This window comes from Dipodomys ordii, unplaced genomic scaffold (assembly GCF_000151885.1).
Source record: "Dipodomys ordii isolate 6190 unplaced genomic scaffold, Dord_2.0 Scaffold188, whole genome shotgun sequence".
NCBI classification, from domain to species: domain Eukaryota; kingdom Metazoa; phylum Chordata; class Mammalia; order Rodentia; family Heteromyidae; genus Dipodomys; species Dipodomys ordii.
In genome coordinates this window covers 2475090-2501351 of record NW_012267404.1, presented here as the reverse complement: position 1 = coordinate 2501351, position 26262 = coordinate 2475090, and the positions used below count along the sequence as shown (strand labels likewise).

Below are 26262 nucleotides of genomic sequence, written 5' to 3'. Positions count from 1 at the left end.
AAATAATGAGATATTCCTGACCCTCAGAAAAGAGGTAATGAGCAGGAGCAAAGGACTCACACCTGTAATCCTAGCTATACTATGGAGGATGAAATCTAAGAATCACAGTTCGAAACCAGCCCAAGAAGAAAAGTCTGTGAGATTCCTATCTCCAGTAAACTACTCAGAAAATGCTGGAAGTGGTGCTGTGGCCCAAGTGGCATAGAGCACTAGCCCTGAGCACAAAGAAGCTCAGGGATAGCACCCAAGCCCTGAGTTCAAGCCCCAGGACTGGCAAAAAAAAGTAATAATTCAGAATAGCAAGAAACCCATGAAACTAAAATGTGGGATGATAAAATGTTCACAGAGTCATCTGCCATTTTGACCACTTATGGGTCTTATGATTCACTTCAGAAGAGATTTTGTGATCTTTTTATGTCAGAAGAATTCCTTGATGCCCCTTACCATAACATTCCCATTTTATAGATGAAGAAATGAAGGTGTAGAATGATTGAGGGGCTTGTGATCACATATCTAGTTTCTGATATAGCCAGTGGGAGACTCTGGTATCTTAGCCCTGGCCCCTGTCATACCTAGTGTTTTCCTCCTCCAACACCATCATGTAGGCTTATAAAGTCAGCCCCTGCCTGTGAGGCCCACAAATGAAGGCTTTGAGAATGTTTGATGGTCATTCCCAATTAACTACTTAACTGAATCAAACAGGACAGTTGACTCAATTTTACCTGACTTTTTTTTCTTTTATACTAATAACCTTTGATTAAAGTTCCAAATTATTGCGCTGAACTTTCTAGTACCCAATTCTGGTAACTGGAATTGGGTCAGGAGATTTGGAGGTGGTGGCACAGAGAAAAATCCTAAGCTCAAGACTGCCCTAGTTTAGGGTGTGGGCATTCTGCTCCTGGTGCTACATCTAGCAATCTTTGTGTAAATGGAGGTTCATGCAGCAGCTCTTGGTCACTGTAAGTGACGCTTTAATGCCAACAGTGCCATCCCTAAAAGAACACGTCATTGTGGTAGCCACATTTGTGGGATGAGTAGATAAAGCTGACAGATGAACTTGGCATCCTAGACTTGAACAAGTCCTTGGGCTGAGAGCCTCCCACAAGGTGGGTTTGTGGGTCTTAGACACAGATCTCTGTGCATGAGGTGAGAGTAAAACACCGGTTGTCCACATGCTGCTATGATACACTGAGGTTTCAGGGTTGCTGCTATTGGACTGGAGGCCTAAGTGCTCTTTCTATAGAAACCATGGTGGGATTGACAACCCTCATTTCAGAGATAAGAGTATACAGCAGCTCACTGAGAAAAAAATTAAGTATCAGAGAAATAGTCTCTATGGGTATAGGGTAAAACTTAGGTGAGTTGGATGAGAGAAATTTGTTGGTATATGAAGTAGAAAGCTATAAATCAAATACATCATTTAATGGAAATTATTTTTTCTTAAACCGTGGTTATCCAACAGGCTATCCGAAGTTCCAAATGACCTGGATTTCTTTGTTCTGAGTCCACAGTGTATTTAGAACTACTAAGGAAAACGGAGTACCTTCTGCTTTAAGATATCCACTGGCGTCTGATGGGCCTTCAGCTTCTTGTTTTTCAGAAGTACTTTTTTCCTAAGTTGGTCGGGTGAAGGGAGCATTGGATCATCTGAGAAATCAGTCTCAAATAAGAATTTTGCCACCAGCTTTTCTCCAAACACAGTCTACCAAGAATATAGGAAAAACAATGGATGTCTTTTATCAATACATAATAAATGCATTTTTATTTTCTAAATATACTAGATATTTCAGCCCATTTGAATTGGTTTTAAAATTATTTTTTAAAAACTCCCAGGAAGAGGAAGTAGGAAAGAAGTTGTTTATGTTCTCTCCACAGTCTCCTACTGAAAGGAAGGGAGGTGTTCAGAATAGAGGAAGAAATCTAGGCCACTCTGCAGCTGGGGCTCCTCTAATGACTTAAGAAAATGTTCTGGGGTCTGGGATATTACAGGAGAAAATAGTCAGAGACCATGACATATTGAATATAATCTGTTTCCAGTAAGGACAAGAAGTCAGAAGGATAGACACGGGGACAGAGACAAAAGATGAAAAGGATAAAGAACCACAGACACCATCCTTGCAGAGATTTTTGAGACCTGGTTTGCAAGGTGAAAGGAAGGTGGACATAGGTGATCAGTTGGGATAAGGGTAGAAAATATGATAATTTTTATTTGTAGTGTTGTTTATTTATTTACTTATTTATGCCAGTCCTTGGACTTGAACTCAGGGCCTGAGCACTATCTCTGAGCTTTTTCACTCAAGGCTAGTGCTCTACCCACTTGAGTCACAACTTTGCCTCTAGCGTAGTACAATTAGTAGTAGTAGCAGGAGCAGCAGCAACAGCAGTAGTAGTAATAGTAGTAGTAGTAGCAGCAGCAGTGGTTAATAAAAGAGTCTCATGGACTTTCCTGCCTGGGCTGGCTTCAAACTGCCATCCTCAGATCTCAGCCTCCTGAGTAGTCAGGATTACAGATATGACCTGGTTTATAGTTATTTCTTTTTAACTTAAAAAGGAGCAAAAATCAAACCCAAGGTCAAGGCAATAAGAAAGGTTACAGTCTTGTTGGCATTAGTATTGGCAACATCTCCCTTGGTCAGATATTTCAGATACTAGATATTTCCTCCTCACTAGAGACACAGTTCTGCAAATGCTTCTATCATTTGGAGAGAAGTCTCATGGAGTATTGGCTCCTAAATCTGTGTCCTTTGCAGAAGGAAGGTGGTTAACATAGTGACCAAGGTCATTGCTAACGTGGAACTCCCTATGATAGTGCTAATTACAGGATGCAACTTGCCTTGAAGTATTTTCAGCTTTTTGACATACAACTAACCAACAGGTAACATCCTAGCATCTCTGATTTGTGGTGTCAGAGGAGTTAGAGCTGGTCTTTTCTTATCTCCCAAGGCTTTCTGGAAAGGGTCAGGGGATCAGAGAGCAATGCTTGGACCACCCCGTAGAAAAGTATAGAGGAGGCCCAAGATCCCAAGAGCACCCCTATTTTTCAGGCCCCTGACAGTATGGGACCCTAACAGTATGTGTAGTCCATAGTGGCTCCATATAAAAGTCAATGACCTCTGTCAGACAAAGGCCAAGATATCATCCTACTTCTCAGTTGAGAGCTCACCTTGAAAATTTCTGCCATTTTTCGTTGCTGAGGCAATGAACAGTGGTTCTCAATCGATATGATGATAGGCAGGTCAGAGGTAATGAAGGCACTGCGATCGATGGCTTCGACCACATCCTGTGACAGCCAAACAGCTCATTAGGGTCAGATAGATATCTGTCCAGGGTGGTCAGAAGGCAAAGTACTCAGAAACACAGAAAACAGCCCAATTACTGCAGTCAGAAGACTCTGATCAGAGGTGGGTTGTGTCTTTTCAAATCTTAGAATACCTTACTCAGTGTAGATGCTACGTCCACAATTGCTTAGGGAACTTATGAGAAGAAAAATGTGTATTCGAGTTCAGTCCAGACACAATATCTTCCCCAAAATATTTGTCATCAGAGTTGGCTGAATCTGTAGATGAAGGACCCATGGATGTGGAGGGCTGAATGTATTTTCTAGTTAAGCAAGAGAACAGGCTGCTGTGTATGAAGACGTGAAGCTGTCCTTGTTTCCATACTACAAGGAGCAGCAATCACTATGTAAAACTGAAGGTACACATGGAAAGAATGTTGTACATCAAAGACTAAATGATCAACTACATGAGGCATAAGATACTTGGAAGACGTTAACTAATTTGGAGCAGTAAGACATGACATGCTATGTGTGTCTGTAACCAATCACAGTTCATCCTCCTATCAGTGTACAGTACAAGAGTTTTAAGAGTTTTTCATGGAAAAATGAGTTAAAGATAAGATGCATTTTAGCCAGTGATTCCCGCTATAAGATAAAAATAGTAATATTACTTCCCAGTTTGACCAGTTTAGAGCAAAATGATGTTACACAATCTCTGATCGTCTGAATGAGCACTAACTATGCAAGTAAACTAATAAGTTACCCCAAAATTGAAATAATAATCCAGTAAAACCAGTTTTCCTAGTTGATCAATCTTCCCAGGTAGAGTGATTCTTATTACTTTATGACATTATTATTTAGTCACTTCTTAACAGATTATACTGGCCTTGGTCAACAGTACACAAGCACAAATTATCCTTTATTCTTACAGTCTCTGCCTTTACAGATATCATTGTAGCACCACATCATGCAAAATTACCAGCAATAACATCATTATATCCTATCTGGATACCAATGGCTCACATCTGTAATCCTAGCTACACAAGAGACTGAGATCTGAGAATCATGGTTCAAAGCCAGCCCAGGCAGGAAAGTCCATGAAACTCCTATCTCCAAATAACCACTAAAAATCCAGAAGTTGGAAATATGGCTCCAGTGGTAGAACATTAGCATTGAGCATAAAAGCTCAGGTACAGCACCCAGGCCCTAAGTTCAAGCCCTAAGACTGGCATGCACACACATACCCACACACAACCTTACCTCTTAAGGAACATAAGGTATTGCTAACAACACTTTGGTTGAATGAGATTTTAAGAGGCCTAGATCAGTTCCCAGAGAAGCAAGCATGTCCATATCCCATGTAATGCTGCAAACACTTCCAGGCTTTCTGCATTCAGATCCAGCCTAAGATCCCTCAACCTAAAGTGTAATTTGATAGGCTACCTGACATGACCAACAAAGATACTTTCTCTTTGTGAAATCTCTCTTCATAATAATTTCCCCCTGTGATAGTGTCTCTCTGGGTTGGAAGACATGTCTGAAGCATTACCTTGAAGGGGATCTTGGTGGTCAGTGTGTGTCCATGATAAATAATGGGCATCCCATCGTCTCCATCCCAGCAGTCCAGCTCGATGCTCCTGCAGCCTTGCAAGAGGACCTGTGTGACCAATGAAGGAATCCACCCCAGATGAGCACCTAGAGATAAAGCCTCAAACTAAACCCAGCACATGGTTCTATATATCACTCTATATATCCCATATCACTGAGTGATATGGGACAAGGACCACATTTTAGCTAAAGATTGGAACTAATCTGGAGTGGGAAAGAGAGGACAGATTAGAGAGTTTGCAAGAGCCAGATATTGTTGGAAGGTTACTTTGAAAATATATCTTTAGGGCTGGGAAGGTGGCTCAGTGGTAGAGTGCTTGCTTTGCATGCCTGAGGCCCTGGGTTCGATTCCTCAGCACCACATAAGCAAAAAGAAAAAAGCCGGAAGTGGCGCTGTGGCTCAAGTGGTAGAGCGCTCGCCTTGAGCTGAAGAGCTGAGGGACAGCGCTCAGGCCCAGAGTTCAGGCCCCATGACTGGGCCCCCCCAAAAAAAAGATAAAAAAGAAAATATATCTTTAGTCATTTGAAATGGCACATCCTGAACAAGTGCTCTATCTGGGTAGAGCAGGGAAGTAAAGATGCAGGTACTACAGTCCGAAGGAATTAAGAACACTGATTTTTAATGAGCTGATTAAATATTCATATAAACCCAAACAAGATAAAATCTTCACCATTATAAGACCCCAAATCAGCAATGTGGAAGCATCATTGCTATGAAAGAATAGCACTTAAAAGAGTAAAAGCAAGGACATATCAAAGATTTACCTGGCTGTCTAATCTCAGAATGGCATCTAGAGCAGAGATGGCAAATAGTCCATAAACTCCCTTCTGCTGCAGACAGAGCAGACTCCAGTGGCCAGTCATGGCATATTTGCCCTCTAAGCTTTGATAGCCTTCTTCCCCAAACTGCTCCAGGAAACACTGCTAATGAGCTGATTTGTTCTCCTGGATCTAACAGTGGAAGCAGGGCTCCTAACACAGGTGCTTGGACTGCAGCTTTGTATATAATTGAAAGGTGATCTAAGACAAGTGGTTGATACCTCTGTGAGTGGACTGAAACCTTCATTTGAGAATCCACAGAGCTATTTCTAAATGACAGCATTTAATCACTGGAGTATAGTGGCCATTAGATTTTCTGCAACGAAACTCAGATAATGGAATGACTCAATTTAATTTTCTTGTATGAAATACTTGCTGGAGTCACAATATAGTTTGTGGCTGAGAATTACAAGATCAGCAGCTTCTGGTAGCAGCTAGTGTACCTACAGGTAGAGTGCCTTGGGCTGAAGACTGCTATACAATCTGGCAACTGGAACATGGTTGAGACTGCTTCATGTCTGTGGTGAGGTTTCCAGATTGGTAAGCAGATGAGCAAGTAGCAATCATAAAAAGATGAAAGGATTGATCAAAGCTTGCATGACCATAATATCTCCAAATATGGCTAGACAAAGGAAACCAGGGCTGGAAATTCCAGGCAGGGGCAACAGAGTTATTATCACTTTCAATCTGGCCAAAGGAGAGTGGAAAAAGATTGGAAGTGACGTAAAAGGGACTTCTTTTCACTAGATTAATCACATCTGTGAATATATTTGAGAGGTTCTTGTACCTTATTCAGAAGCTGTGAGAATTTCTACTAGAAGCTTCACATTAAAGAGTTTTAAAACTCTTCAAAGTCAAATAGTGGAAAAGGAATTAAGCAGTTAGTCCTTGCATATTTTTTCGGAGGAAGAAACACATAAGTATATAGAAATATGTAGATAAGAATTGTGCATTTACATGTATGTATTGTACATTGATATGTATGAGGTAAATATAATATATGGAATATCTATAGTAGCTACGTTTATAGGTATCATTTCTTTTCTATAGAAAATAGATTTTGAACTTCTTTTGACTTAAGAATTCTCTGTGCAAATAGAAGGCCAAGATGTAAAGCATGTAACAGAGTGTATCCTAGCAGAAGTGGGACAGGGTATAGGCTTGCCCTACTCAGCCGCTTGCTCTTCTTGGTGTCAGAACTTAAGGCCCCTTGACAAACAGACTCCTATTTTGAAAATCGCTACTCCAGCGACACATCTTCATTTCATAATAAAGGTTCTTCAGAAAACAGTTCAAAAACATATTCTATACTAAATAAGCTTTGCTACAAAAATTGTGCCAGATGCTATGATGAATACCTGTAGACTTACCTGTAGAACAAAGGAACCTCATGGTTTCTGGGACTGTGTAAATAACACAATGATAATTCCCAAATTTGGACCAACATGCATACCGCATACTTGGATACCCTGGACCTAGCTTTGCTCTCTCTGCCTTAACCCTTCTTGTAGGACTTCAGAAAATAAGCAGCAGAGAAGAGGAAGTTGACAGTTAATAGAAAAGACAAAGGACAGGCTGAACACGGAGAGCTGGATGTTTAGGTCAAAAGGATGTGCTTTTCCCAGTGCAGAGGGCCCATGCCTCCCAGAACATTCCCATGAATTTCACAGTGGAGGGAGCGCGCCTCCAGTCTGCGCAGACATTTTTGTTTTTTAAGTTGGTTGCCATAGGGATGGATTGATTGTGTCTAGTAAATTGAAAAGCAAAACAAACAATATTTTGGGATTAACCCTGTAAGAAGGTTCCCTTTTCTATGATGCTTTCCCACTGCAATATATTGATTTATTTAGCATACAGTGAAATGATTAGACGGTTTTCCCAAGGGAAAATCTAATTTTAGTAGAAGTAGGTCAGAGTAGGATCTAATAGCTCTGAGTCTCAAACAAGTACTTTGTTGTGGTTGTTGCCTAGAATAAAGGTTAAGTATAGATAGAGGGGGAAACAGAACAAAATAAAAAGAAGTAAAGAAAACGACTGTACGTATAGCCAGCTTTCCCACACAGCATGGCTCCTCATGAAACCAGCGTTCACATTTCCTAGATTATAAGATTTTTTCAGAGGAGTCAGATTTTTGTGACTTTGGGGTAATGTGAATAATAAAGTTTAATAAAAACCACATTGTCTGTGGCCATCTCAGTACCTGGCTGTAGAGTTCTACTGAGGAGTCTCCTTTGAGCTGATGGCCCGTGAGGTACGTGTTGTGTGAAGATTCAATGTAATAGTAGGAGAGGGGTAGCTGTAATTCTTTCTTGTTCTCCTGGGACTCATCATTTTTTGAGGCAAAATTGTCTTTGTCCATCAGAAACCTGGATGGATTTATATTTTGTTAAGAAAGCACGAGAGCAATGTGTACGCTAAAGTGAAGAGCAAAATATAATTTGAAACTTACCTTGCAAATCCTTCAAATGACATTAAGCCTTGATGACACATACTGCTGCTAGGTTCAAATTTCTGCAAGGAATTTTATTTAAAAAAAAGTGTTATTTAAGTAAAGGAAACCAAGAGAAGGAAAAAGAAAGTAACGACATCATTTTTTAAAAGCTGTTCTGTTTTCCTCAGGAAACATGTAACCCAAATATTTGAACTAATTTAGTAATATAGTGGCAAGATGTAGTTTTTAGCCCCAAAGAAAATATTTAGTACATGTGAGTTTATTATGCTAAGCATATTTATTTAACAGAAAAAAGTAGGAATGACTGCTATGAAAACATGGTGCATACATTTGTCTAGGTAAAAGTGAGGAGAGTATAGCAGCTACCATTAATTGGCAGGAGGTAAAAAGAAAAAAAATTCTCATGGACTGCTAAGTACCATGCCTGAACTCAGCCATATTACAGTGAACACTCAGCAAGGTGATAATACTCACACATTTTTAGCACATTAATGACGAAACCCAGTTTCTGAATACCTAACCCACTGGTTTCACCACCCTATCTTCTGTCACTTCTGTTCTACATTTTCACATCCTCCTATCTGGGCTGCCAGGATCACCAGGCTTTCTGTCTCTCTCCTTCCAACATCTCAATTTACTCTGCAATGAGGCAATAAGGACCTCTTTTTTAAAAAAATTATTGAGATTAAGTGATTACATAAATTTCAGAAATTTCATAGTACTGTGAGATGGAGATACTTAGTTAAAGTCACAAACAAATTTAAACTTCATGAAGCAAATTGTCATTATCATGGTCTATAATGTTTGTGAATTCTATCAGCTTTGACAATAAAATGATTTGGGTGATATGTGCATTTCTTTCCTTTTGCTTAGTGTAAGCTGTTCCCTCTACCCTTCTCATTCCTTCCCTCCTATCACTGCCCTTGAGTTGCTTAGTTCATTTTCATCAATGTCCAATAATGACCTCTTAACTATAAATCATATGCTAGGTGCTGATGGCTCACAGTTGTAATCCAAACTACTCAGGAATCTGAGAGCTAAGGATTATGGTTCAAAGCCAGACAAGGCAGACAAATCCATGAGATTCTTATCTCCAATTAACCACCAAAAAGCCAGAAGTGGAGACATGGATCAAATGGTAGAGTGCTGGTCATGAGTAAAATAGACAAGAGCTATTAAGGCCCTAAGTTCAAGCCCTGCTAATATATGTATTGCATATATATATGTATATATATATATATACCCACATATGTATACATATATATGTAGATCTATTGATCTAATATGTTAGTTTTCTGCTCAAAAAGACTTCTTTTTTAAAAAAGACTTTTTGCATCACTCCATTGCCTTAACTCTGCTGAATTTCTTCTATAACCATTCCTGAAGCTATTTATCTTTATTGTCTGCCCCACCCAGAGAATGAGTTGTAAGAAAGACAGAAAAGGTTATTCAATATTATAGGCTCAGCTCTTGGAACAGGGCTAGCATAGTAGGAGCTCATAAATATTTGTTAAATGACCAAAGAAAACCTACAGTGATCTTGTTGCATCTGGTAGAAGCAAGAAGGAATCATATACTGATTCCCTACAATAGTTATTGAGTCAGAAATGGCCTAAGACCTGTGTTAGTTATATGTTAAATAAGCACACGTGTGTGTGTGTGTGTGTGTGTGTGTGTGTGTGTGTGTGTGTGTGTGTTTGTCAGTCCTGGGGCTTGGGCGCTATCCCTGAGCTTTTGTGCTCAAAGGTAGCACTCTATCGCTTGAGCTACAGCTCCACTTCTGGCTCTTTGTGTACTTTAGTAGAGATAAAGAGTCCTGAGGACTTTCCTACCCAGGTTGGCCTCAAACTATAGTCCTCAGATCTCAGCCTCCTGAGTAGCTAGGATTACAGGCATGAGCCACTGGCACCTGGCTCACTTGTATATTTTTTTCCAAAAATAAAAACAAAAATCTCCCAAACTTCTGCCCAAGATGTGAAGACTTTGGAATAAAAGGATGGGGGGGGGTAGGGAGGAGCATATATACAAAATATTTATTCGATTATTAGAACACAGACAGGACACTGTGTACATACAAAATGGGCACAGACCTGGATGACGCTGAGGATCTCATCATATGTGCAGTGTTCACCTTGGCAGTTGACCAGGAAGTCATTGAGTTGAAGTATGCCAACTCCAAATATGCCCAGGGACGTGCTCTCAATGCCAGTGCCATTTGTCACGATACTTGCAGCAGCAATAGCATCAGATATCTGCCTCTGGTTGTCTGAAAGCTGCTGCTTGCTCTTAATGAACAATCCCAAGTCCGAGACATTTCTGGTCAACAAATCTGAAAAGGTTACCCACAGAACATGAACTCTTATCTAGCCAACATCTTTCACAAATAAAGTTCAATTCAAAGATAACAGTGTTATGAAGTCCATGCAATGGAGAAGCTCTTAAAATACTCTGTTCAAACAAGCCATAAAATCTAGTCCATGTTCCTGGCTTCACAGAATTGAGGGAAAAAAAAGACAAATCACTGAATAAATAAAAGAAACTAAAACAGAATTAGGCTGATGCTATGATCTTCAGTATTATAGGTCAATTAACTATAGATTCAATTGAGAACTAAAAGCCAAGCTCACATTTTTTTGACACATATACATCCACAATCTTCTTTTTGTAAGGATTGAAGTACTGTTAAAATTACTTTTTTTTTTTTTGCCTAGAATTGCTTCACCTATTCTAGGTCTTTTGCTCCATTTGAGTTTTTGGATTGTTTTGTTTACCTTGGTAAATTGGAATTTTGATTTTGCACTGAATTTGTACATCATTTTTGACAGTATGGCCATTTTCATAATACGGAGTCTACCTATCCATGGAAGGTCGTTCCATACCTGACTATGTAATTGTAATCCCTCTGTACAGCACCTCTACAATAACAATGAATATAAAAACTACAACTATAATAACTTGTATGTAGGCTTTTGGGTGAATACAAGTTTTTAGCTCTTTTGGGTAAAATTATCACGACCCACAACTGCTGAATCAGACGGCAAGAATACATTTAATTCAGCCATACTGTCTTTCAGAATGGCTGTGTCATTTTACATTTCCAGTAGTAATGTTCCAATATTCTAATTTCTACATTGTCAGATCAGTTTTGGTATGGCCAGTCATTTTAATTATATCCATTTGGAAGATTTAGGGAACTAAATAGAGGTTAGGCATGCAATCCAATTATTGTGTTTCTAGGTCTTTATCCCAATGATATAAGCTTAGGTTCACATAAAAACCTACATACAAATATTTATAGCAGCTTTTCTTATAATTGCTAAAACTTGGAAGGAATCAGATATCCTTTAGTAAGTGAATGGATAAACAAACTGTGGTACATCTGCACAATTAAATATTATTTATTTTTAAAAGAATTCAGACCGGAAGTTGCAAAAGGGCACTAGAGCACTTAGCTATATACTATATGATTCCAATGATTCAACACCTTGGTAAAGGCAAAATTAGAGAGACAACAAAAATATTAGGAATTTAAAACTCACTAATAGGGTAAAGTCTGTGTGCATGAATGTGAGTGTGGGTATGTGAGTTGTGTGTGTGACTGTTGTACTTTCTATCTATTTTTTCCATCAACCTAAAATTTCTCACTATAAAAAAAGACTTGTAATTTTTAAGTATCATTTCTTGGACTGGGTATGTAGCTCAGTGGGGAAGTAATTACCTGGTATGCAGGAGGTGCTGGGTTCAATCCTAAACAATCACATTGCTATCCACGGGTACACACATATTTGATAGCTATAAAACAGTTAATGTTAGCTTAAAAGTAAAATAAGATTATACATAATTAATTTTTTGTGGGTCATGGGGGCTGAACACTGGTCCTGGGTGTTGTCCCTCAGCTCTTCAGCTCAAGGCTAGCACCCTACCACAGCACCACTTCTGGCTTTTTTCTGCTTATGTGGTGCTGAGGAATTGAACCCAGGGCCTCATGCATGTGAGGCAAGCACTCTACCACTGAGTCAACTTCCCAGTTCCAAGATTATACATAATTATGAAGCAACAAAATAAAGTTTTTTCTTTTGTTCTTTCATGTTGTTCCAATAAGAACAAAGGGAAAAATAACAGGTGTAAAATGCATGAAAGACCCAAAAGAAAGGTATAGTTGTTGATAGTAACAGGAGGGTACTGAATAGGATAGAAAAAAAAGAGATTCTGGTTTATGTAGTTGGAGAAATGTCCTCTATGTTCAGACAGGAGTACTCTGCTGAGGTCACCAGATTCTCCTTGTCAAGGACAGGTCACGCTGGGGTGGAGCACTCACCTGCCTATAGGTAGGTGTTTTTCATCTATAGCATTCCATGTATGTAGTGGACATTTAGAATTGGTGGGGGAAGGGCCGCTGGTTGTCAGGATGACTGAAGGGCACTCTTGGTTAATATGCTAGAACACATGGGCAGAACCACATGATGATGAGTTTCTTTGCCCAACATGCCAACAGCACTTGTCCCCATGACACCACACACTTCTTAAAATAATTCTCAAATCGTTTCACCAGGCTCCAGTAGCAGTGTGCCATGTGGCTCAAGCGTGTGTGTGGTTGGATCTCCTACCTTGAAGTTTTAGATAGAAAGGTTTCAAGGAAATCTTAAAATGCTGAACAAACCTAGGTCAGGTTGTAGGTCACTGGTGTTTTCCTCAATTGCCAGGTTGGTGTAGAGGGGGGTAGACTCAGAGCCGGAACGGTTGCAGGGCACAGAGTAGATGTCAAAGAGGTCCTTGAGGTCCTTTCGGCTCCTTACACTGAGTGGGGAATGAAAACCACCTCCCATTTAGTGCTGCTATAAAAGGGTGGGCCTGAGAATGAGGAAGAAGGAGGGCTAAGTCATACCTGAAGGATTTGAACAGCTCAACGAATTCAACAAAACTCATGTTGCTGTCTGAAACCATGAAGCTCTGGAACCCCTTCATTCCTCCTTTGATCCTCCCATGCCAGCTACTGCTGCTCCAGGCACTATCAAGAGACATGGCTGTTATGGGCAAATGTGGCAGGCAACTCAGGTCATTCTGCCTCAACAGATGGTCTCTGCTTAGCGAGCAAGTATGAGGCCGGGAGGATTGCAAGTCATTTAAAGTTGAACCTACTTCCCAGTATGTTCTTGTCACGGCCCTTCACCTGTATTGTGTATTGGAACCACTTCATATTTTTAGACAACTTAATAAGGGCATAACATGACATTAATATTCTTTTATTAATCAACAGTTACTTGTAAGCACAGATCAATGTGGAAGAAGACCTCTTAAGTTTGGGGTTGATGCAAAAAGTAATCTAAAGTGAGTCTAAGCCAGGCACTGGAAGCTCAGGCCTGTAATCCTAGCTCCTCAGTAGGATGAGATCTAAGGATCACAGTTCAAAGCCAGTCCATGTGGAAAATTCTGTGAGACTCTTATTTCCAACTAACCTCCAAAAAGCCAGAAGTGGAGCTGTAGCTCAAGTGGTGGGGTGCCAACCTTGAGCAAACATTCTAAGAGGCAGTGCCCAGGCTTTGAGTTCAAGCCCCAGTACTGGCACAAAAAAAGGGTCCAAAATTAATCATTATCTATGGGAAATAATGCCTGTTCTGTTCTCTTTTCTAAATTATACAAACACAATTAAGAGGAAAGTTTTGAGTGTGCCCATGTCATTTCTTTTTTCCTTTCTTAACCAGTTCTTCAATGAAAACAAGGAAGAGCTTTTAATATTAATGGAAAATGTGAGTCAGAAAAATATTAAGAATGGAAAGACGCCAACCCTGCCAAGGATTATGTCTGTACCTGCCAAGGCTGTACCCATTCACTATAAAAATATCAGTCAACTCAGTCAAAAATTTGGTCTTGCTATTTTACATTTTTTTCTATACTGAGTCCCCAACAGAATAGTAAACAAAATTTCAAATATGTAAGTATAGGAATATATATATATATATATATATATATATATATATATATATATATATATATATATATATATATATATGTACAGCAGTCCTCATTCAACCCTGCTAATGCTGTTTGCTCATGGGAAACTATTTCCTGTTGACAGCTGAAGATTACTTCATGGAAGAGCATTACAGATAGATTTTTAGCATCATGTACACATAGTTGTTGAAACTCAATGTGGGGAACACAGGATGTAGGTCCGGGAAGAGGAGAAAGGTGGAGCCATCATTTGGATTTCAACAAGCAAATTCCTTGTTGTCCTTCCTGCTAGTTGCCAGTACAGACCTTTCTGAGGTACTCATTTCTCTCTGACTCTAGTAAACACCTATCCACTCTTTTTCCCACTAGAAATAGGGTTCAGTTTTATTTTCTCGTTTAAAGGCTGACACCTTTTTTGCCTTGTTTTTTTCTGTTTTGGAGCATTTCAGGGGACACTGACCCCAGTATTCCTGGGGTTTGGGCCTTCTGACCTTGGATCAGGCCGTGTTCTCTTTCAAAAGATAGCCTCTCTTACTATGTCTTTCCTTTTCCTGCTTATAAGTGACTGAAATAAAGGCAAAAGTCACTTAATCCAGGTCATCTGGCTATCTTATGTGTTTAAGATCCTGCAGAGGCTGCAAATATAAAGAATTCAAACTCTTTGTAACCTCTAGCTTTGTTTCAAATCTAATTTATAGAAGTGTTACAAGCATAGCAGGGAGAATCCCCATTAGAGCCTTGACTCATTTTCACCAATTGTGAACGTGACTGTAGAAAGCGTAGAGGGTAAGTCCATTACTCACATTGTGAAAGAATTCTCCCTTTTAGCAGATAATTTAGTGTAGAGTTCTTTTCAATAGTGTTGCTGAGAGACAGAGACAGAGAGACAGAGACAGAGAGAGAGATGAAGAGAGAGACAGAGACAGAGATAGAGTGGTTCCTGTCCCTGTCTGTGAAATCAACATTTCCAAAGCCAATGTGTGCTCAGGACTATTACACTGTGTAATAATGTGAATTACGGCTGTTAATCTTGGCTCTGTCTGGAATCTATGTCTTTAGCTTTAATGTGGGGTACAGGGAGATGGAGTAGTATTATGATTCCTTTTAGAAGCCTTTCATTTTAATATATTTTTTTCTTTTGAGAGAGGAGATTTTATTTTAGTGTGTAACTTGTATGGCCCATAAATGATAATTTTCTATAATACCAGCTTTAGCACCTTATATAAACACCTCTACCTTGCTGCAAAGTTTGTATTCATTTCTCTAGGCATGTATAACTTTTCTGATCTGTCAGAAAAATATTAAATGTATTTCACCAATTAGCAAAGTGTCAGGTAGCTTACATTGTATTTAATTTATTTTTCATTTAGAGCAGTGCTCTCCAACAGAGTATTTTCCCCCAATCCTGGGCTTTAACTCAGGGCCTGGGAACTGTCACCAAGCCTCTCTGTGTTCAAGGCGAGCTCTACCACTTGAGCTAGAGCATCATTTCCAGCTTTTTCTGTGTAGTTTATTGAAGCTAAGAGTCTCACAGCCTATTTTGCCTGGGCTGGCTTCAAACTGAACTGCGATGTTCAGATCTCAACCTCCTGAGTAGCTAGGATTACAGGCATGAGCCACTGGTGCCTAGCTTCTAATAGAGCTTTTTACACTGGCAGAAATGCTCTCACAGCATTCAATGTGGTAACCACTAGCCATTTAGGGTGGTAGAGCATTTGAAATATGACTGACTGAACTTTCAATCTAATTTAATTGCAATTAATTTAAATATCCATATGTGATGAGTGGCTACACTACAGACGGAGAGAATCACAGTTTGCGTTTTATTACTGCTAGTCAGCTCTGGTGAGGGGGTTGTTGGTGTCACAAGAGTAATATGAAAAGAGGTACATAGAATCAAAACAACATCATTTAAATTTTGTGTGTGTGAATAGTTTTCAACTTAACTGTAAGTCAAAATTAGACACAATCGTTCCACATGCCCTTCCTCACAAGTGCAATGGTGTGAAAGGCCCTTCTGTTTTATCATGTTAAGGCCCCACCTGGATGGACTCTTGTTTGAAGAAGACAGCACAGGGGAGGAGACTGGCCTGATGGGAGATGATGTTCCAGCAGACAAGTTGGGGGACCCAGCCGTGGTCAAAGAGTGAGCCCTTCTGGAAGGGTTGGGAGGGCTAGCAATGGCATTTGCTTCTGTGAGTAGGAAGGGCGGAAAAGAGACAATCACTCGATTAAACTACACGCCTGAGATACCTCTTGGTGTCTGAGCAAACCAATTATGCAGCTGATTTCTATATAAGAAGCATTCAAGTATTTTGATGACAGACTGATAGACTTTGAACTGGCCGTGCATCAGAATCATCTGGGGAGCTTAAGAAACATTCCTAACACCTAAGTCAGTTGGTCCTGGGAGTGGCTGATGATGGCAATTTTTTTTTTTTTTGCCAGTCCTGGGGCTTGAACTCTGGGTCTGGGTACTGTCCTTGAGCTTCTTTTTGCTCAAGGTTACCACTCTACCACTTGAGCCACAGTGCCACTCCCAGTTTTCTGTGTATTTGGTACTGAGGAATCAAACCCAGGGTTTCATGCACAGGAGGCAAGCGCTCTACCACTAAGTCACATTCCTAGCCCAACGATGGCAATTTAATGAGAATGTTCTTCTAAGTACAGTGTGTTAGCAGAAAGGGCCTCTAGGGGTTGGGTTTCATCATCTGGTTGTGAGAGTTTTGATAGCAGTGCCCATAATATTAAATTCACCAGCTTGAGACTAAATGCCTATTTTCTCCATAAAACTAACAGAAAAGTCTTGGATGTGAACAAGCTGCCTTACCTGATTCTTCCTGTTCGTTAACATCCTGGGGATCAGAACCACTTCGGCTTCGACACTCTCTGTACACTTTAGCCTTTCTGGTCACCATCTCATCGTCCGTGGCCTCTCCACTCTCCCCCTGGGAACACAAAGCTCACCATGGCTCCTAGCCTGTGTCAGACCTGCTTTAGTCCAGGCAGGTCACTATTTTCTCACCAACCCACCGTCAATACTGTCTCTTCCTGCTGAGACCAGTAAAGATATTATGTTGATCCAGTATTCTCACATCACATTATCTATCCTGTGTGCTCTACTATCGAAACTCCTTAGAATGAGAGGCAGAAAAGAGGAGGCACCCCACCTCTGTATCTTCTGTGTTTACACATAATTGTGAAGCAGATGAGTCAACTAAGCATCAGCAACACGTATAGACACAGAGTGGGATGTTTTTTAGATAGCCATGAAGTCAATATCATGTCAGAGTGATAATATATATATATATATTATATGACACAATTTATATACATAATGATGATACATTTTAAATTGTATGCCTCATACAACACAACGGGCCTTCAAAACTCGACCTCTACTATTTTCTAGTCATTATTTGGCCATTACAGAACTCATGTTCCAGCCATCCAGTCCGCTTTCTTCTCACAAGCAAAGCCTCTTAGGCATCTTGCTGTCTCTGCCAGGGATTCTTTGCTTTGTAGTTTGTGCTCGGTAAACTCTTCCACACCCTTCAAGACCCATGTGTCAACTGCTCTTAGGTCTTCACTGTCTGCCTCTAAGCCTCATATTTTCCTTTGCTCTGCTCCCATGTCACTGTGCAGATGATTGAACAATGACTCTTATTAGAATACACACCACTTAACTGCCCTGTGTCCTTCTAAGAAACTCTTCTCCCTTTTCTGACTTGACTCCTGGCACTGGGCCTGGCCACCCAGGAAGCATGTGGCAGCTCCTTTGATGATCTGTTTTCGACCTCATCTTGTCCCCAGCTCACATAACCTGAAGGGGTTATGAGGCTGTAGACCACACAATCATCCTGGAAGGCTAGATAGATGTAAGGCTTAATAAACAAGCAACACTCTACCCTCATGAGGATTTTTTTCTTTTTCTTAGTGGCACTTATGCCTAGGGTGTTGTTTCTCTGCATGTTGGGCTTCTCAGCATTCTTTGCAGATGTCCCAGGGCTGGGATTCCGGGTACTCCACCGTCTGCCACCAAACAACTCCACAGCATGAGCTAAAGTTGGGCCTTCATACCGACCATCCTCCTGTAAAGAACCATATGCTCAGTCCATAAGGAGGGAAGCATCAAGCAAAGGAGAAGTAAACATTACCACTCATCTCAGAGATGGAAGAGCAAAGGCCACCAGAGAAGATGTATGATCTAGCACCTTCCCCCCGCAACCCTCTCCCCCCACCTCGCCATTCTGTTAACTAACACTCAGAACTCCCAGTGTGTTCCCTGTCCTCTTTGTCTTATCCCTGAGCAATTTCAGTTAACCAATCAACTGAGAAAAAAGCTACTTTCCATCCTGATCTCAGAACCAGCTAGGACATTTTCATAAAACTCTGAAAATCTGAGCTTTGTGAGACTTGGTGGTGTTGTGGCGAAGAATAGAGTATTAATTTGACTCAGGTAAAACTTACTTCTTTTTGTTTGTTATTGTATCATACCCAGTAGATTTCTCACTTAGTTTGATGCATGGGAAAGTCTGACTTGAAATAAAGGGCATGTGGCCCATGAGAAATTCACTTTGGAGGGCCCTGGGGAGTTCTTCAAAGAGTTGAGCTGCCATCCACTTGAGCTATTGAAAGCTGAAGATAAATAAGAGCCCATAGGATGGAGAAAACCATGCAGATTATGATGCGATGGGCAGCTAAGACACTCCAGGGGGGAGGCAATGACTTACAATGCTTTCTGCTGTCAGGGAAACTCTGGGTACTATTTTTTTATAAAGCCAATGGCAAGCATTCATTCATTCAATTATAATTAATGATTGTGTCTAGGAGTCAAGAAAGTCAGTTAACAAATGCACAGAAAGATACAAATGAATTAAAGACAGTATTGATGATATTTCACACATTGTATGAAAGGGTTTCTTTAACATGAATTTCCAAAGACTAAGAGTATAACTCAGTTGTACAGAGCTTGCATATTGCACAAACCCTGGGTGAATCATCAGTACCTCAAAAAATTAATATCCTTTTACTGCCTTTACTCCAATGGAATCTTCCTAATTTCAAGGAAGTACTGGCGAAATAGTTTGCTTTATTGCAGATAATATACAAGTAATAAAGATTTGTGTGTATGTGTATATGTACATTCTTGCTTACTCCTTCCTCCTCATATTCAATGACTCTCTGATTTTATGACTTAAACTGTGAATTCTATCTCCTGCTATGGTTCCAGGATGCTGAGTAATTTGGGTATTTGATATAGCAATCTTGAGGTGACTCCTAATAATGGGACATCTGTAACTTCTTCCTGTTCATTATCTATTTCTCCCAAGTCTATTATACATGAATTTCACTTTAAATATCTCCTTTTCACTGGATATACCCTGGAGGAATCTGACAATCCAAGTGAAACATTTTCCTTTGAGAAACATCATCCAATACAGAATTTCTCTCCTCCTATAAAACTTTTTTGTTTGTTGTTTTTTTTTTGGGGGGGGGTCCAGTCATGGGGCCTGAACTCTGGGCTTGGGCACAGTCCCTCAGCTTTTCAGCTTAAGGCTAGCCCTCTACCACTTGAGCCACAGCACCACTTCTGGCTTTTTTCTTTTTGCTTATGTGGTGCTGAGGAATCGAACCCAGGGCCTCAAGCATGCAAGGCAAGCGCTCTACCGTTGAGCCACCTTCCCAGCCCCAACTTTTTTTTTGTTTTTAGACAAAGCCTCATTCTGTGGCCCAGGCTGGCTTCAAACTTGAGATCCTCCTGTCTCAGCCTCCTGAGGAGCTAGAACTACCATTGTGTGTGTGACCAGGAAGAGGATCCTGAAGGTTGCAAGAATAATTGGGAATCCAAGCACAAAAGGTGCCTAGTACCAACAGGTTCGTGGTTCCAAAGGACACCGACACTGAGGAAAAAACCAAGTGCTCAGTACTATCCTGAGGATGCTCAATTTACTTTTCCCACTATGCCATCAAACTTCTAAAGACACCTGCATTTCAACAAATATCCAATTTTATCATTGAAATCACATATAGTTACCTTGCTTTTTGGAGCACCATTTACTTTGTGGAGGGAAAACTTTTTCAAAATAAAGGGCAGGGTAACACATATCAGATTGTTCAACTGTCTAAACACAGCGAATGATGACATGGTGCTGATGTAGTTGTCAACACAACTACATAATGGGAGTGTGAGAGTTCAAATGACCTTTTGTTTTAGTTTATTTACTGTATCTCTTATGTGTCAATCCAGTTACTTAAGCTTGACAAGAAACAAATGGGAATAATTAAATCACATAGCATTTGTGACAAGGAATGTAATGGAGTTTTAAGACTGGTTTATGTCCATGTTTAATGGATTTTGATGATTCTGGAAGACTAAGGAAGAATTCTAATTTAAAATCAATATGCATAATAGCTCTTGAAGATTTCTTCCAAATAGCAACCACATGGGCTTCTCCTTGTGGAGTATAAAAGGAAGTTGTTGTTTTTGTTTCCATTTTAGATGAGTTAACTAAAAGTGTCTTTGTGCTATGGAGCATTAGCATACTTGAATAGGTAGGACTATCTGCTTATCGATTCATGAAGTTAATTATTCAAGATATAATCACTGTGCAAGTGTAGGGCAAAGGGTAAAAATGGGGCATCGTGCCAGGTGCTGGTGGCTCATGTCTGTAACAGCAGGTACTCAAGAAGCTAAGATCCAGAGGATTGTGGTTCAAGGCCAGCCAGCCTGGCTAGAAAAGTCTGCAAGACTCCATCTCTGAAATAACCAATAAAAAGCAGGCTGGAGACACTGCTCAAGAGGTAGAACACCAGCCACAAAATCAAACTGAGTAAGCCTGAGGCTCTGAGTTCAAACCCCAATACTTCAAAAAAGAAGCGTGGGGGTGTGTGTTATATGTGTCTATATGTCCTAGGATGCAAAGGAGGAGTTAAAAACATGTTGCAACTGTAAAAAGAATGTGAGATTAGCCACAAGTAATTTAAGTCACAGTTCTATTTGTGATACTAAAAATGATAAAATTTTTCATCTACATAGAAAAACATAACAGAAAAACTGGATACTTCAATACCACTCCTTTGACAATGTCATTTCAACTGTGCCACTTTGTAGTGGGGCTTATCACTTGCTTTTCCAGCAACCTGCACGTTCCTCAAACAAGCACACTACTCTGTGTAGGCCTGTGCCTCTGTTTATCATCTTTTTATCCCAGCCTGTCACCCAACCACAGCTGGAGTTTTGGTTTAACTAATTGGTGATTCAGGGTTAATGAGAAGCTCACTCAATTTAAGCAGCAAACTGTGAGAAAATGCCTTCTGAAGGCTGCTGCCACCACAAATCTGGTGAGAAAGAACTGCAGGTAAGAATTATCCCTCATTTGGGAAAGTTTCTTTTAACCTTAAAAAGCTCTACCATCAGAGATCAATACGTAGGAAGTTAAAGAGTTCACCTAATATGCTATGTGATGAATCACCATTTCAATTTCCAAAGAAAGATCTCCAATATGTCAGCCAGTCACTAATTAACAATAAAACCCTTCAGATAATGCTTTCAAATGAAATCTTCAGTCTGAAATGTAGTTATTGTTTTTTTTTTTTAGACAGGAGAACTATACAAGTTTCTATTGGCATCCAAAGTAGTAACAGGATCCACCATGAGCAGACACTATTCTTTACATCATATGGATTTACACTGCGGCTTTATGCATATTGACTCAGCTAATTCTTTTTTTTTTTTTTTTGGTCGGTTGTGGGGCTTGAACTCTGGGCTTGGGCACTGTCCCTGAGCTCTTCAGCTCAAGGCGAACGCTCTACCTCTTGAGCCACAGCACCACATCCAACTCAGCTAATTCTTGAAGACAGACATCCTATGGACAGGCATTGCTATCATTTCTACTCTCTAGATAAGAGAATCATGAACAGAGAGATGATGTAAAATCTGCCCCAAATTACACAGCTAGGGTAGTCTAAAAGCCAAGTGTGTGCTCTCAGAATTACACTATTCCAACAAGAAGGGTGGCCAACACCCTTACCTGATAGAGGCTGACATACTGTTTCCGCAGCCACTGCTGTCTTTGGTCAGGAAACCTCCTCATCTTTCTCACAGCTCTAGTGAGTTCCAATAATCCGCTGAAGAGCATTTTAGCTGTATGCTTTGGTGCCACAAAGTGTAGTAATCTATTGTCCGTGGTCTGAAGGCCATATAGCAGTGTCACACCAGTCTCTGAGAGGATCATGCCACCTAGTTTGTTCTGAACACACACAGTGTGTATATCAATGCCAGGGTGTCCCATGTACACAGCCTTGGCTGAAAATAGATCCAAGACTCCCTCCACCAGGCCACTTAACCCAGTATTGCCCAATAATGGGAACTTGCCAGGCTCAGCTGTGTTACTTAGCACTCCACACTTGGCTTTTGCACTGGCAGGCGAGGCAGTAGGGGGCTTTATCCAGGTCAAAGTGCTATTGTCAGGCTGCAGCTGAAGGAAGCAGCGGGCAGAGAGGTGTGAGTCCTGGTCGTAGTGGATGACCGTGGCCCCCTGCAGCAGGAACTGGTGCACATCCGCTTGGATGGACAGCACATACCATGGGATGAGCTCTGTCCCATGGTCAAAGGCCTTCTGTGCCTCTTCTGATCTGTGAGGGTCACATTCTTTAGAGCGCTCAAAGATGTCATTTTCTGAATCCAACAAGTCTCCGATTATAAACCTGATAGAGATAGACACAAATTTGGTCTGTCTTTTAATCACAAAGGAGAGTAACACAGAGCTCTTCCACTCACCCTGGACTTCAATTCTCTTCCTGTTAGGAATTTGAATTAGTAGAGGAAATAGAAAACACCATCATGGAGTGTTTTTTTAAATTAATTATTTAATTAATTTGCCAATTCTGGGGCTTGAACTCAGGGCCTGGGTGTCATTTCTGAGCCTCTCTGTGCTCCAGGTTAGCACTCTACCACTTGAACCACAGGGCCACTTCTGGCTTTTTCTGCCTATATGGTACTGAGGAATCCCACCCAGGGCTTCATGCATGCTAGGCAAGCATTCCTCTACTAACCCACATTCCCAGTCCGGGTAATTTTCTTTTTCCTGTTGGTTGTGGAACTTGAACTCAAGGCTTGGGTGCTGTCCCTGAGTTCTTTTGCTCAAAGCTAGAGCTCTACCACTTTGAGCCACAACTCCACTTCCAGTTTTCTGGTGGTTAATTTTTTTTTTAGATTCTTTTTTAAAACTTTATTTTTTATTGTGAAAATACTGTACAGAGGGGTTACAATTACATGGGCAAGATAATGAGTACATTTCTTATCAAGCATTGTAACCTCCTTTGTTTACCCTTCACATCCCTTCCCAGCCTTCCCCAGTCCCCCACCCCCACCAAAGTTGTAAAGTTCGTTTTCGACATAATGACTTGTACTTCTCATTGTTGCAATGGGTCCACCTGTATCCCTATTTAAACGACTCACAGATTTTCCTTCGGCTGGCTTTGAGCTGTGGTCCTTAGATCTCAGCCTCCTGAGTAGCTAGGGTTGTAAGTGGCACAGCACCAGTACCTGACACAGGGTAATTTTTTAAGGACAACATTCAACAATCTTTTTTTTTTTGTCAGTCTGGGGCCTGAACTTTGTGCCTGGGTGCTGTCCCTCAGCTCTTCAGCTTAAGGTGAACACTGTACCACTTGAACTACAGCACCACTTCCGGCTTTTTCTGCTTATGTGGTGCTGAGGAATCGAACCCAGGGCCTCATGCAAGCACTCTATCACTGAGCCACCTTCCCAGACTCAACAATCTTACATTTAGCATAGCACTTGACTATTGGCATAAGAAAAGAATTAATAAGCTATTACATTTTATTATCAACAATAATCATCTTTATTGTAGATCAGTTTTCTCTCTTAGGAACTCTGTTAAAAAGTTTATATAGATATTTACACTATATAGATCATACTTGTGAAGTAATTTTTATCTTTTTTTTTTTTGCTTTTAAAATATTCGTTTCGGACAGGAGAAGTCAAAGTTACACAACTCTGAAGAGGACTAGCTAAGGTGGCATTTTGTTTGGTCTACTAACTCTACAGCCTGGGAGCATTACAGTTGTTTGCCTTTCCGTTAAATCATAAACAAAAGCCATAACCTAAGTTTACTAGGGCAAAAATCGGTAAGATTTAGCAACTAATTGCCTGAGAGGTAGATCTAGTAAAAATAAGATATGAACTGAGTGCTGCTGGCTCGTTTCCTATAATCTTAGCTACTCAAGAGGCTGAGATCTGAGATATGAGGCTGTGCAAAGCCAACAAAGGCAGGGAAGTCCATGAGACTTTTATCTCCAATTAACTATCAGAAAACTTGAAGTGGAGCTGTGGCTCAAAGTGGTAGAACACTAGCCTTCAGTGAAAAAAACTCATAGTGCCCAGGCCCTGAGTTCAAGCACCATGGTCAAACTAAATAAGATTAGTTTGAAGCCATTTGCTGGGAAACACAGTTATGGAGGCCAAATAAGCAAGAACAATTCTTGACACACTTAGATGCTCACTTTGTATGTATGTGTACACACACAGACACACACATTAAAAATTCTTGTCTGAATGGGAAGTTCAGTGAATTCTCTTTACTGAGTCTGGACTCGGATTATCAGGAAGATCTGGCAAGGGGAAGGCAAGGGGACATTACTGCTCCCTTTATATGGAGCCACGTTGGCAGGAACCTGCCCAACAGAGACGTGTCCTTAATGTTACACTTCATAATAATTTTGTTTTTAAGTCTTGGTTGTGTAACTTAGCTCGGTTACCATGGAAAAATCATTGCTTCCATTCACTAACATGACTGTCTCATACTTGCAGTATGTGGTTATGAACATGCCTTCTGTGTTCATCCCAGACCTAATTGTTCAGCTCTTACCACCTGTTTGCTGCATGACTCGGCCAAAACGTTAGCACTCTCTGAGCCATACTTCACTTATCTGTAAATAGCAAAATAACAATGCTCATCTCCCAGAGATGATAAAGAGGTTGAAGACCAAACAAGACAACGCTTGAAAGCACTCAGCCCAGGATCTGGCTCAATAAAACACACCACTATAATTAAAAAAAGGGAGATGAGCTTCATTCCTTCTGTTCCTTCACTACTTTCTCTTCTCCAGGCTGAACCAAACCAGCTGTTTCCCTAGACAGGCTTTCTTCACTTCAGAAGCATCTTCCAAGTTTTTCTCTGGGACCATTCCCACATTCTCCATATCACACTTTGTTGGTTTTTTTTTTTTGTCATTTTAAGAGCCGCAAAGGTTCATTTGGTGAGCGCCAGTACTAGTTAAAACATAATCTATGCTAATTTCTACATAAAATTTCGGATTTTATTTTAGCATGAGAAATGGCATGTTCCTATATTCCATAGTGAAAACTGAGAAGGCTTTTGTGGAGACAGTTGCTGTCTCGGAGGCGATGCAAGCTGGAAGAGAGGGCCACTGCCTTTCTTGGCGTCAGCTTTTATTTTAGATTACAAAAGGAACTAATGCCAGATGGGAATAATTCCATTAAAAAGCATTCATATCCAGGGACTAATTTCCAAAATAAAACTGACAATTGTTTGTAATGAAATAAATTCATTTCAGGCAGGAAACTACTAGTAGCTTTTGTCTCTTAGATGACAAGGATGAATTTTACGCAGCTCTGAGCCTGATTCTCTCAAGAGAGGATTTTCTGTGGATTTACAAGCAGAAATGAGGTGGAACATTAATATTTAGGAGCCAAATAATGTTAATCTAAGATCACAGATGTGATTAGCCAACAATGACATGTGATATGCCTTATCACGTAGAAGACATTTGCCTTAGAACCAAGGAAGGAAAATAGAAGGCAGGTTTTTTTTTTTTTTTTTTTTTTACACTGTCCCCAAAGAGCATCTACAGCCTCTTTCATTTGGAAACCATAAATGGACAACACTTTTCTAATGTCCCCTGATAAAAATCTTGTATTAGATGACAAAGGGCAATCTCCAGCTGGGCAGGAAAGTCTGTGAGAGATGGTGTGCCAGCTTTGAGTGGAGAAAGCTGGATAACGGCCTAGGCTCGGTAAGCCCCAGTACTGGTGTGCATGTGCGCGTGCGCACACACACACACACACACACACACACACACACACACACACACACACACACACACA

The 26262-nt window shown here is 40.4% G+C and overlaps 1 protein-coding gene across 2 annotated transcripts in view; it reads right to left on the bottom strand.

The window, feature by feature from the left end:
• Plce1 (phospholipase C, epsilon 1) overlaps positions 1-26262 on the bottom strand; it is a 241247-nt gene that overhangs the window by 34234 nt on the left and 180751 nt on the right. The window contains exons 7-18 of one of the 2 annotated variants that reach the window (XM_013034379.1): positions 22142-22817; positions 18017-18199; positions 16939-17056; positions 16151-16301; positions 13042-13164; positions 12817-12953; positions 10247-10485; positions 8154-8215; positions 7905-8070; positions 4827-4934; positions 3164-3280; positions 1544-1702 (exon numbers count right to left, since the gene is read on the bottom strand). In XM_013034379.1, coding sequence (XP_012889833.1) covers positions 1544-1702; positions 3164-3280; positions 4827-4934; positions 7905-8070; positions 8154-8215; positions 10247-10485; positions 12817-12953; positions 13042-13164; positions 16151-16301; positions 16939-17056; positions 18017-18199; positions 22142-22817 — 2239 coding nt within the window. The remainder of the gene's footprint in view (positions 1-1543; positions 1703-3163; positions 3281-4826; positions 4935-7904; positions 8071-8153; positions 8216-10246; positions 10486-12816; positions 12954-13041; positions 13165-16150; positions 16302-16938; positions 17057-18016; positions 18200-22141; positions 22818-26262) is intronic. The other variant, XM_013034380.1, reaches the window with a different exon arrangement.